General features: G+C 38.3%; 1 protein-coding gene across 4 annotated transcripts in view; it reads left to right on the top strand.

The window, feature by feature from the left end:
* Positions 1-13999, top strand: part of Septin2 (septin 2) — a 32125-nt gene that overhangs the window by 8281 nt on the left and 9845 nt on the right. For 3 of the 4 annotated variants that reach the window (XM_052750336.1, XM_052750338.1, XM_052750337.1), the window contains exons 2-5: positions 3515-3541; positions 6316-6436; positions 11156-11242; positions 13434-13572. In XM_052750336.1, coding sequence (XP_052606296.1) covers positions 3533-3541; positions 6316-6436; positions 11156-11242; positions 13434-13572 — 356 coding nt within the window. In that variant the 5' untranslated portion in view covers positions 3515-3532. Of the gene's footprint in view, positions 1-3514; positions 3542-6315; positions 6437-11155; positions 11243-13433; positions 13573-13999 lie in introns of those variants that run through there. The other variant, XM_052750335.1, reaches the window with a different exon arrangement.

Raw genomic sequence — 13999 nt, 5'->3', positions numbered from 1 at the left:
TTTTTAACCTTGAAAGATCCACATCCTCGCTTAGTATTTTAAATTAGAAGCTAGTGACCTTTACTTTTTAAACCTATCTTTACAGTAGAGTGATTTCTGAGACAGAAAATCTTACTTTCAACATTATTTAATGTAAGTTATCAAGTTGTAGGATGACCTATACATCTATATTTGGAACAACTCTGTTTTCATAAAATCCTAAATATATTCTGTGTATTAACTGTTAAAGACTTTAGATGTCATTTATTAGAATCAAAATGACTCATAAACTTGACATTTCTGATCCATGGAAGTTGATAAAAAGAGCAAGAATTTGATGCTGGGGGGGTAATTTTCCTGCTACAATACATTTGAATTTCTTTTTTGATGTTTTGTCTAACATTTGTTTTGACTCTTTACAGAAGACAAAACATTTTAATATCGCTGATCTTGTTTTCCTTCACTTAAAATTGTTAATTTATTTTTATAAGATTAATAGCCATATTTTATGGAAACAATCCTTAATTTTCACTGCGGTCATTTGCTGGTAGGAGAAGAGATACCAAAATTTTCAATTCTAATTCCTGAATTACATATTTCAAACTACACCATGAATGTGAAACAGCTAATGATAACATTTTTTTTCCTCTGTTAAAAAAAGTGAAAATCATATGTAGAAAATTTCCAGTTCTCCATATAACTTTCTACTGCCAGGTGTCTGCTGTGGCATTTTTTATATTAGTTAAAAATGTTCTCCATATGCCAGTATATAAAAGCAAGTAGCATCTACTTTTTAATGGGAACAGCAGTAGCTTCATGAAGGAGATGTTTTGTGACCCATGAGGCAGGCTGTGGGAAGAAAATTATTTCAGACTAATTGCAGAAGAACAATATACTTCAGGACAGGTGAACTATATTGGTGAAATTGTAATCACATCCAATTCCACTATAAGATATAACTGGATGGTGGCAGCGGCGCATACCTTTAATCCCAGCACTCAGGAGGCAGAGGCAGGCAGATCTCTGCAAGTTCAAGGCCAGCCTGGTCTACAAAAATGAATTCCAGAACAGCTAGAGCTACACAGAGAAACTTTGTCTCGAAAAACAAAACAACAAAAAAAGAGATAACCATAAACATATGGGGTGTGTACATTTCTTATATTTTATGCATGATTTTATGCATACAACTTTTTCTTTCCATACAAATGGTATTAAACTGTATATACTGTTATGTTTCCTATAGAAGTATATTGTTAACATTTCCTCTTGTCAGATAATACTCTTCTAGGACTTAAACAACTGCCCATTTGCCTATGTTGGCACTGGCATGGTATTTCTTCACTTGACTCTTAGTTTTCAGCCTTTCTCACTCTACCAAAAATCTCCATATGCAGTATAATCAAATTATTGCAGCCTGGTCTATTTGCTTTAATTCAATCTGTCTTTTAAGGAGGATATCTGTTTTTCAATGCTTATTTTTCTAAATTTCATCTTTTCTGTCTTGATGTAAGATCGTTATTCATAGTTTCTTCTTTTTCCCTATGTTCTGTTGATTTGATTAGGTTGCTATTGGTTACTTTGATTGTTAATATTTTTTTTAAGACTTAAGACATATTGGCCGGGTGTTGTGGCTCACACTTTTAATTCCAGAACTCAGAGACAGAGGGAGTTGGATCCCTGTAAGTTTGAGGCCAGCAAAGGATTGTAGCGGGAGAGGTTCTCTCCGGTCCCACCAAGCCCCTGCGGACCCCCACAACCAGTTATAAAATAATCACTCAGAAACTTATATTAATTAAACTGCTGGGCCATTAGCTCAGGCTAACTACTGACTAGCTATTACACTTAAAATTTCTATTAATCTATTTGTCGCCACATGTTCTGTGGCTTTACCTGTTGTCTTTACATGCTGCTCCCTGGGTGGCAGGCTGGTGTCTCCTGACTCAGCCTTCCTGTTCCCAGAATTCTCTTCTCTGTTTGTCTCGCCTATACTTCCTGCCTGGCTACTGGCCAGTCAGCATTTTATTTATACAGAGAGATATACACAGCAAAGGATACATAATAGGAGGGAAAGAAGGAAAAAAAAAATAACAACCTACATACCAAGACAAATATCCAGGACTAGCCTTGAATTCACTGTTCTCTTGCCTCAGTTTTCCTCGTGTTGGAGTTACAGGGATAGACCAGCACATATAGTTTTATATTTTTCTATTGATTTGGAAATCCTCCCTTTTTTCCCATTAGTATTTATTTACTTTTCCATTTATTTCCTGGCCAGACTGTTCTTTGCAGTTAGGGCACAGCTCCTGACAAACTATATTCCCTCTGATTCATTTATGTCTCCTTTAGAAAGTTTTACTTCTCTAATTTTACTCCTGCTCCTAACTTTTCAATTTTGCTGAGATTAATATTTTTTAGTTCTATTAATAGCATTTTTCAAGGATGTCATTTCTATCCAAGGGCCATAATTTACTCTCTATTCATAGTTCCAGAGAGCTGATTAATGTACAGACATTTGTTTTTGTTTTTGACAGGAAAATTTTATTGACTGTTTTCTTTGCCTCTACGTGTTCTCCCTCACCCTGACACTTTGAAAATTCTTGTAATAACGTAGCTTTCCCGAATTTTTCAACAGTAAGGCTTATAGAAGTCACTGGAAAAGGAGAACCAAGACTATAACCTAGGTTTCCCATGAAACATAATAATACTGAATTAAAGGCCCATGAATTCTTTTGCATGCCTACCTTAATTAACCTGCCCAAATACAATGGGTGTGGGAACCTCATTTTGTCCTAGGTGCTTGGAACATTGAGAGAGAAACTTGGGGTTTGTAGTGCTCATGTATGTTAAGGTTTAAAAATATCAAAGAAGCATTGTATAGAAATTCAGCCCTCTGAGGCTAGAGAGATGGGCTTAGTGGTTTACAGCACTTACTGCTCTTTCAGAGGATCTGGGTTTAGTTCCTCGCATCTACATGGTGGCTCAAAACCATACATAATTTCAGTTCCAGGGGATTGACACTTTCTGACCTCAGAGGTCACCAGGCAGGCACATAACTATTTGATCTGTCCTCTTTACTTGTAAATGTGCTTCATATTGCACCTTGTGCCCCAGTGCTAAAATTTAGTTCCCAAGTTACTCTAGGGATCTTTCAGTAAGAGATGGCACACATTTCAGGGTACAGTACTCCAGGTACGGGGGTATCCTTTCCTCTTTGAAAGGCTTTAGTTAAATTGGAGGTGAGAAGTAGGTTGTCTTTTTCTCCCATCTCATCCCTGATGTCTAAGATGTAATCAGTACTGGGGGTGGGGAATATATATATTTGGAAATGTAGAGCCATATATACAGTTGCTTTTATTAATTTAGCTAGTTTTGTTTTTATATTGAGTAATGATTGTATCATTTCTAGGGCAATGTTTGAGGTTATTAAAAGGCTAAAGAAACAAGCTAATGTCACGTGTCTGTATCTTCATGAGTCAGTTCATGCTGTTAAATGTGTGTATACAAATTCAGACATGTCTTTTTTTTTTTTTAACAGACAGAAAAATCGAGAAAGATGTCTAAGGTAAGGTCTTATTTCATGTATCTATGGTATAAAGAGGAATTGTTTTATATTTTCAGATAGTTAAAAAGTAGGGTTTCTATAGGTAAATTTCTAATATTGGGTTATTATTCTAAAGTTTTGAGTTAACTTCTTTTCCAAATTTTTTAATTTGTTAATATAAATCCTCTTACCCATCTTAATTTTTTTCCAAAACCAATAAAACAGCAATTCAGAATTCCAATAATTCATATAATTAAGTTGATAGGGCTCTTAGACATGCTATATTGGTTTAGAGCCCTGATATAAATTAGTTCTAAAGGACATAAGCTGATAAAGTGGAATTGGAGTTAAAGCTGCAAGGATATTTTTCTTTGCCCTTTATTTTTTAGTCTATGGGTGTTTATTACTATACAGTGAAAAGCCAGGGGAATGGAAAGATGGCTCAGTGGTTAAGAGCACTGACGACTCTTCCAGAGGACCCGGGTTCAATTCCCTGCACCCACATGGCAGCTGACAACTATCTGTAACTCCAGTTCCAGGGCACCCAAAACCCATGGCAAAACGGTAATGCACATAATATTAAAAAGAAAAGAAAAGCCATAACATCAGTTTTTCCTTTTTATAAAATAATGTGGAACAGAGATAAACAAAAGAGCCATTATTCTAGCACCCAGAAGTAATCACTATGAATGTTTTAGGTTTATTTTTATCTGTGTGTATATGTGACTGGATCATTACAAAATGTAATCCTCAAAGAAAGGCTATTTTATAACTTGTCTTTTTTGTCTTGTTCAAATAATGTATTAAAATTTTTTCATTTTCAGTATGTCACTGCATAAATTGTTGGGTTTGTGTGTGTGTGTGTGTGTGTGTGTGTGTGTGTGTGTGTGTGTTGTACAAGCCTGTATATATGATGTGAGTTAGGTGTGTATAAACCTGTGTGTATGGTGTGTGGTATGTGTAAGACTTGTATATGTGAAGATACAAGTGTATTGTGTATGTGTGCATGTGTGGGAGTGTGGTATGTGTGCACGTGGGAGTCCACTGTGGTGAATGACAGTCTGAGTGTGTAAGGATATGTGAGTGTGTGAGTATAGTGTGTTGGAGTGGGGTGTTTGGGTCTGAATTTGTGTGCGTGTGAATCTGCATGTCTGTGGCTCTAGGTGAGTGTTAGTATATGAGAGTAGGATGGAAGTGTAAGCATGTGCTTGTGGTGTGTTAGAGGTATTCTTGTTCATTCTCTAGTCCTCACCTTCAGTGTGTTGAGTGCAGCTTTGGGATCTCCTCCATGTTTGAGAAGACCCCCACTTTGGGCATTGCTCAGCTCTCCAGAGTAAAGAAACTGATGCTCAAGTTGCTTGGTGCTAGGGTTCCTTGCCTGCGCCATGTCCTGGTTGCACGCTCTCCCTGTGTTAGAGCCTTTAATGTGTGTGTGTATATTAGTGTGTGTGTGTGTGTGTGTGTGTGTGTGTGTGTGTGTGTGTGTGTGTAGAAGCCAGAGTTCAACCTTGGGTATCATTCCTCATGGTTTACCAGTGTTTTGTTTGTGTGCTTGATTGTTTATCCCTCCTCCTCTTTTGTATGTATCAGGTTGAGGGAGGAGGGAGAGAGGGAGAGAGACAGACAGATCTCTTACTGGCCTGGAGCTTCAACTATTCACCTGTCTTCACTTGTCCAGGGCTGGGATCCAAAGGTTTATCACCATGTCCAGTTTTTTGTGTGGTTGTTTTTGTTTTTTTAAATTTAGGTTCTAGTGATTGAATTCAGGTTCTCAGACTTGCAAGGCAAGTACACTATCTTCTCATTTCCTAGATTGTGGTTTTACTGTTCTTGATTTATCACATCTTCAACCATCTTTAGTCTTACCAGGCATTCTTTCATCAAGAATTCTTTTAACTGTCTTTTCACCATCATGCACGGTGGCACATGCCTATAATCTCAGTACTTGGAAGGCTGAAGCAGGAAGGTTGCAAGCTCCAGACCAGCCAGGAATATATAGTGAGCCTGTCTCAAACAAATAAATAGATATTTCAGTGTAGTCAGCTGTGGGCTTAGTTTTTTGTTTCATAATTTTTGACGCTGAATTCTCAACATTCCACTCTTAGCTTCCTGCTTCCTCTAGACAAAGCTCTGTGTCATCAAAGGAAGAATAGCAAGAATGTCTTTTTTCCCCCCGATGTTTTCACAGACCCATCATGCCTGATAAGGCTGCTGTTCTTTAGCTAAATGTTGAATGAAAGGAGTCAGTTCTCTGAATTCTCTTCATCTCAAACTGTAATTTACTGCACTGGGATAAATTAATATATATTTTACATAGTTAATTGCTAAGCAGAATATTTAACAAAATAGTAATTATGAGTCAGCATATACCTATGGAATTTGATTGAATTGTGTGTGTGTTTTTTTTAATGATTTTATTTTATGTGTCTTGCCTACATATGTATATCTGTATGAGGGTGTTGAATTCTCTGGAACTGGAGTTAGAGACAGTTGTGAGCTGCCATATGGATGCTGGGAATTGACATAGTTCTTCTGGAAGAGCAGCCAGTGCCCTTAACCACTGAGCCATCCCCCGGATTGTGCTTTCTTTAATCCTCTTAAGTGAACATTGTTTTCTGATAATAGTATAAGTTTTGAAGATAATAATTTGTGGAGTTTCTTTGATGATTTTTTTTTAATTTGTGAGAATTGTTGATTACCTATGTTTATCACAGGTCTGATAATGTCATAAAAGCAACCAATAAGATGTTTATTAGCTCTTTTTTATTTATATTTATTTATAAATCTTACTTTAGCAACAACCAACTCAGTTTATAAATCCAGAAACTCCTGGCTATGTTGGATTTGCAAATCTTCCCAATCAAGTTCACCGAAAATCAGTGAAAAAGGGGTTCGAGTTCACACTGATGGTGGTTGGTAAGAAATTATCTTACTAAATATTCCCCTTTCCCAGCCTATGAAATGCACTGGCCTGACCTGTAATGTAAATGAGAAAATTTCTTTTATGTCATCTCCTTATTTGTATATAATGAAAGTTTCTTTGAGATAATTAACTTTCAAAATAGTCACCAGTGATACTTGACTCCTTGTAGTCACAACCCTTACCAGTCCTTTCCTATATTGTATAGGTCTGTTTGTTTGTTCATTTGGTTTGGTTTTCTTTGTTTTAATTTTTGTATTGTGTCTGTGCATGAGCTTAATGTGCATAGGGGCACACCTGTGTAGAGGTGGTTCTCTTTATATTTATATGGGTTCTAAGGATAGAATTCATGTCATCAGGCTTGAGCATTAAGTGCTTTTACTTTCTGAACCATCTTGCTGTGTGCCCCCCTACCCCCCCTTAAACAGGGTTAATGTAGCCAGTGGATGTTGAAGAAATGATATGACTTCTAAGACTAGGTCATAAAGGTATTATGGTTCCTGCCTTGCAATCACTTGAGCTATTCACTCTAGAGGAAGCTAGCTGTTATGACTTTATTAAAAAGGACTGTAAGGCAAGGAACTGGGGCTGCCAGTAGTCCTACAGTGACCCACTTCAGAAGCATCCTCAAGTCCCAGTTAGGCTTCCTATGCATATCTGCCATCCCTGCTGACATTGGCTACTGTTTTATGAGACACCAAACAGAAGGATCTTAAAGATACTGTCAAAGGCTAGCAAGTACCTTTAATCCCAGCAGAGGCAGAGGTAGGAGGAATTCTCCTCTCTCCTTGTCCCGCCTATACTTCCTGGCCTGGCTACTGGCCAATCAGTGTTTTATTTCTTAACCAATTAGAGCAACACATTTAACATACAGAACATCCCACAGCAATCAGCCCCTTAAATAAGCTAGCCCTTCTGCAATGGATTGTTAAGACAACTGAGTAAAACAGGTATGCTTTAGGTTTTTCTGTTGTTGTTATTGTTTGTTTTAACCCTGAACAGTAGGCAATGCAGGAATTTAATCCTTTTGAAGCAAATTATGTGGACCATTCTTTTATCAGAGAGGGGAGAATGAAATAAATCAAAAATAAAACACTGTCACAGAGCTATTACCTAAGATAGCCAGGCAGAATTTTCAAAAAGCAAAAGAATTCCAGAATTATACACTTGGAATTCCTCAGAGGTATTGGCTGAATGACACTGATCTATGTGTGTAGCATATAGATTGCTGAAGCTGGGTAAAATGTCAACACCAGAGACAGTGAACTGAACTGAAGACTACACACAGCTAGAAAGTTTGTGTATGGTTGGAAACATTTGAATTCCAGCCATTCAAAGAGAGCTCTTGTTGAACACTCAGGGCACTTAGAGTCTCTAGGGCTAAAATAGACATAGAATCTGTTGTTATCCATCCCTAAAAAGTTATAAATAAGCCTTGGAGAATCAAACTACTTAATGCTTACTAAGTTGGAAATATCATTAAACACATCAATAAATGTGGTGGTGCATGTCTTTAAATCGAGTGCTTGAGAAGCTGGTGGGAGAGGGATCCAAGTTGGATACCAGCCTAGGTTACATAATGAGACTTTGACTCTGAGAGAGAGAAAGAGAAATTAAATCTGGCCATTTATAGTGTAGTATTCATACTACACTAACAGGATATTGGGTAGTTGTTTTTTTGTTTTTTGTTTTTTGTTTTTGTTTTTGTTTTCAACTGAATAGCCAAAAAGCAAAATTAAAGAGTATTTAGCCTGGCAGTGGTGGCACATGCCTTTAATCCCAGCACTCTGGAGGCAGAGGCAGAGGCAGGCAGATAGATTTCTGTGAGTTCAAAGGCAGCCTGGTCTACAAAGTGAGTTCCAGAACAGCCAGAGCTGCTACACAGAGAAACCCTGTCTCGAAAAACAAACCAACAACATATTTGTATTTTACACAATTGGGCTGGTTTGAATGAAAACTGTCTCCCATAGGCTAATGTTTTTGAACACTTGGTTCCTGGTTGGTGGTGCTGTTAGGGAGGTTGTGGAACCTTGAAGAAAGGTGGAGCCTTGCTGGAGGAATTACATCATTGATGTAGGGCTTGAGAGTTTTTGCTTTATCCCACTTCCAGTTTGCATACATCCTTTCTCTTTCTCTCTCCTTACCCCTTCTCTCGGTAGAGGTGCTTGTGGGCAGGCCTGACAACCTGAGTTTGACCTCTGCAATCCCAGAAGGTGCCTGGAGAGAACTAAATCCCAAGAATTGTCCTTTGACCTTCACATATATATGATAGCACATATGCACAAACATACAATGAATTTTTTAAAATTCAAAGTTAAATTTGACTAAGGTACCAGGATTGTTCAGTAGCAGAACTTAATCTTTTTAAAATATTAACTGGATGTAACTGGATGATTGTATGGAAAAATTCAACTAGTACTTGCTATTATACTTGCAAATTAACTTGAAATAGATCCTACACCTAATATAAAAAAAAGTAGAAGAAAGTAGATAAACAATTTTATGACAGAGCCAAAACACATTTCATAGAACATAAAGAATAGTTACCACAAGAGGAAAAAAATGCCCCATTAAATATTACTTTGGTGGTTGGAGGGATGGCTTAGCCATTATGAGAGTTTGCTATGTTTTGCAGAGGACCTGAGTTCAGTTTCCAGCATTCTTGTTAGGTAGCTCACAACTGCCTTTAACTCCAGCTCCTGGGGGATTCAACTTCTCTGGTCTCCTCAGGCACCTTATGTACTCACTTGTACATAACTCCCACCCCCAACCACACATACACATAATTTAATATAAATCTTTATTTTATATAGAAAAATATTACCCCAAAGCTAGAGACATGGCTCAATGTAATTGTACTTTCTCATTGGGACTACCAGCCCGAAAATAATGACACAGAGACTTATGAATTGTGAATGCTTGGCCTTAGCTTAGGCTTGTTTCTAACTAGTTCTTATAACTTAAATTAACCCATTTTTTTAAATCTACATTCTTCCATGTGGCTCTTTACATCATCTCCATACTGCTCATCCTACTTCCTCCCATCTGGCTGGTGACTCCGCCTTTCTTCTTCCCAGAATTCTCTATCTGCCCAAAAGTCCCGCCTATACTCTCCTGCCTAGCTATTGGTGATAGACCCACAATACACCCCCATGGTTGTGCATGTCTGGCGGACCTAGACATTTCCGCCTAGCCAGTTCCGGGTCAAAATAGCCATTTCCGGGCCAAAGCGTCTCGCGTGACCAGGACCCCATGACTTTGCATGGTTGCGTTTGTGTAAGAGCGCACAACGCAACCATGTGATCTGCGTGTGCCACCCAGCCTTTATAAGCCGGCATATATTCCCGGCTTCCTCCTTCTTCTTCTCCACACACGTGTCTCTCCGAAGGCCTGAGCACTCGTCTGTCTCTTTTATCTTAATAAAACTCTTGTTAGTGGATTCTGTCGTTCATGACATTTCCTCGCAGGGTAAGAGCACTGCAAAATAACTAACAATTGGCCATTTAGCTTTGATTACACCAATCAAAGCAATACATCTTCACACAATGTACTATATCCCGTAACATAGCCTTGGGGGATTTTCACTATTTGTTGAAGGAGTAGGGGAAACCTAGAGATCTGCACACCAGATCTAATTATTATTATCAGTAAAAACTTGGGAGTCAGATATCAGGGTAAGAACCTGAATGATCAGAAAAGCTGCAACAAAGCAACCAGTGACTTCCTCCCTCTCCCTCACCACCTCCCTCTCCCCCTCTCTCTTATTCCAAAAAGGCCCAGACTCTCTCTAAGCCCCACCTTGCTACTATATCTGTCCTCCATCCTCCAAAATCTCAATGGCTAATTTTGTTCAGCTAGTAGCCAGCTCCACCCTCTGATTCAAAGCAGACTTTATTGGGAGTCTCAGTAGTGTCAGAATGCAATCAAAGTATCTCAGAACAGCTCAGCCATTAAGAGTGCACATTGCTCTCTCATAGAACCTGAGTTAAGTAGTAAAACCCATTTCAAAAGAACAAAATTGCTTTTCCGTAGATGGTGCTTATAGGCACTCAGCATGGCCCTGTGTTTGACATACTATTGTAGTCTTTCCTATAATGCAGTCTATAAAAATGAGGGCACCTTGAATCCCTGGTAATAAAATTGTTTACCTTTATACCAAGAAGTTTGGGAAAGTGCTGAAATTGATGGTGTGTGCTGTTAAGATCTAAAGTCTTTATGAGATTATCCAACATAAAGAAGCATGTCAGCAGGGCCTACTGAGTGGTTACATATATGCTAAGTGTGTCAGTGACAGGATCAAGTGTGCTTTCTGAGTAGCAGAAAAATCATTGTGAGAGTATTGAAGGCACAAACACAGAAGGCACCCAGAGTCAGAGAGCTAAATAAATATGGAGCTTTTTAAGTAATAGAAGTCAAGACTTATTTTAAAGAACCAACAACAACGAAATTCCAAAGTACATTCTATACTACACAGGTGTATAGACACTGCACACCTGTGACGAGAGAAAATTTGTTTGTAATCATGCCGCGAACCAATTCTACAATGCCATTGTCTTGGATTCAAATTAAGTTCCTGTTCTTTGACTTTGGGCAGGTTACTGACCTTCCTTGAGCATCCATGATGTTCCTTTTTGTGAAGCAAATGTGCTGGTAAACACTCTAGGTTTAACAATCATATGGGGAAGGTCATGACAATGTTTTCATTTTTATTTAAGGTGAATCTGGTTTAGGAAAATCAACTCTCATAAACAGCTTATTCCTGACTGATCTCTATCCAGAAAGAATTATACCTGGAGCTGCAGGTAAATATTTCTATATTACTGTTAAGTATAATTTTTACCTGAACATTGTTAAAGTATATAATTAATATCTTAAGCCTTAGATGTGTGTTTTATTTAGTCAGTTTGTGTTTTGTAAACTGTCACTTAAGTAGAGAAAGTATGCTCTATCTGAAGTCCTGGAATTTGGTTGTAGACTTTGTTCTGTATCTGTGCAGCTAACCTTTATTTCAGTTTGTTATCTATTAAATGTCCTAGTTTTCTGTTCATATTGTACACTGGATGAGAAACTCAACTGAAAGAATTTTATGTCTTTAAAAAGTTACATAAGCTGAGTGGTGGTGGCACACACCTTTAATCCTAGCACTCGGAGGCTGGATCTCTGCAAGTTTGAGGCCAGTCTGGTCTACAGGGAGAGTTCTAGGACAGCCTCGGCTACACAGAGAAACCCTGCCTCAAAAATACAAAAACAAAACAAAACAAAAAAGTTACATACAAGAGAAGATAGCTCAGTGGTAGAGCCCTTCCCAGCATACATGAAGCTGTAGGTTCAATCTTCAGTATTATCTAAAATATATAATTTAAAATGTTATGTAAACAGAAAATTACTACAGGAATATGTGTCTAATTTGGCTATTCTCTGGTTATCCCACCATAGGACACTGGCATTCTCAAATATATGCTTGTTGGCTTTATAATACTGGGAATCGAGCCTTCATGCTAGCAAATGCTCTACCACATCTCTAGACTCATAAATACTTTTGATAAGATGGATTAAGCTTATAAAGTCAACCACAATAAAAATGTACAACCTTTTCATCAATACTTTTACATTCTGTTTTTAAATGAATTCATAGATTATTTTCTTTGTCTTAGAAACCTAGGGTTTTAAAATGTTTTCTCTCTGTGTGTGTGTATGCAGTATTGCACATGCATGTGTGGGCATGTTCATATGTGCATGCATGGGTAGAAGTCAGGAGGTAACTCTATGACTTCTACCCTATGGGATCCAGGAATTGAACTCGGTCATCAGCAGGCTTGGCAGCAGGCACTTGTACTCCATGAGCCGTCTTAGCAGTTCCAATATTGGTATTTTTTTTCATTTTAAGATTTTTTTAATTTGTATGAGTGTTTTGCCTGAATGTATGTATGTGTACCACACATTTGCCTGGTTCCCTTGGAGGTTGAATCCCCTGGAACTGGAGTTCTTGGTGGTTATGAACCATCATGTGGGTGCTAGAAACTAAACCTTAGTTTTCTGCAGGAGCAACAAGTATTCTTTTTTTTTTTTTTTTTTTTTTTTTGGTTTTTCGAGGCAGGGTTTCTCTGTGTAGCTTTGCGCCTTTTCCTGGAACTCACTTGGTAGCCCAGGCTGGCCTCGAACTCACAGAGATCCGCCTGGCTCTGCCTCCCGAGTGCTGGGATTAAAGGCGTGCGCCACCACCGCCCGGCAACAAGTATTCTTAACTGTTGAATCATCTCTCTGGCCTCTCAATGTTGATATTTGTAGTGATATTGTGTTCCCTCAAATATTGTGCACCCTAATAAACTTATCTGGGGTCAGAGAACAGAACAGCCACTAGATAGAGAGGCCAGAAAATGGTGGCACACACGCTTTTAATCCTAGCATTCCAGAGGCAGAGATCCGTCTGGATCTCTGTGAGTTCAAAGCCATACTGGAAACCGCCAGGCATGGTATCAAGAGCCTTTAATCCCAGGAAGTGATGGCAGGAAGCAGAAAGGTATTTAAGGTGTGAGGACGAGGAACTAGAGCCTGGTTAAGCTTTCAGGCTTTCGAGAAGCAGTTCAGCTGAGATCCATTTGGATGAGGACTCAGGCTTCCAGTCTGAGGAAACAGGATCAGCTGAGGAATTGGCAAAGTGAGGTAACTGTGGCTGGTTCTGTCTCTCTGATCTTTCAGTGTTCACCCCAATACTTGGTTGCAGGTTTGATTTTATTAATAAGACCTTCTAACAATTCCTGCTACAGGTAGTTTTAATGATCCCAAGAAAACATTCATTTTTTAGCACCAACATTTCTCTTGCTGGCTCGGGATCATTTTAAGTAGTCATAATATTATTTTCTGAGAACTTTCCTCAAAGGCAAGTACGGACCTTCCAAGACATTTGTCATAAGAACAAGAATAATGGATAATCTCTTCTTTAGCATGCTTCATTTTAAGGTACATTTTCTATTAAATTTGTTTCTTTTCCAGAGAAAATTGAAAGAACTGTCCAAATTGAGGCTTCAACTGTTGAAATTGAAGAGCGGGGTGTCAAACTTCGGCTTACAGTAGTGGACACACCTGGCTATGGGGATGCCATCAACTGCAGGGATTGGTATGAATCCAGAGGGTACAGAGCCCCCAAAGTGCCAAGTACTATGCATTTGTTTTCATTTACTTAATTTAATGAATTTACATTTATAGACAATGTTAGTAACGAACTGCTGGACCTAATCATTTAAAGTGTTAAATATTGGCTGTTTTGAAACGGGGTCTCACTATATAATACAGGCTGGCCATGAACTCAAAATTCTCCTGCCTTATCTTCCTAAGTATTTTGATAATTGGTATGAGCCACTGTGTCCAGCTTGAGAATTAGTTGTGTTTTTTTTCTAAGAGCACTCTAATAAGACCAGAGATTGAAAAGTTAATCTTCTATAAACTGCTAACATAAACAAAGCACTGTGATTGAACTGCAACCAGTGGACAGATTGCTATTTGTGTATGTATGTCCCTTCCATATGGTAGGAGGTAAAATGTGAGTCATAGGACCTGTG

The sequence above is a fragment of the Peromyscus californicus genome, unplaced genomic scaffold, assembly GCF_007827085.1.
Source record: "Peromyscus californicus insignis strain IS unplaced genomic scaffold, ASM782708v3 Scaffold_21__1_contigs__length_65335640, whole genome shotgun sequence".
In the NCBI taxonomy this organism is placed as follows: domain Eukaryota; kingdom Metazoa; phylum Chordata; class Mammalia; order Rodentia; family Cricetidae; genus Peromyscus; species Peromyscus californicus.
Note: the sequence above shows the minus strand (reverse complement) of the source record. Positions and strands in the feature narration are given on the sequence as shown.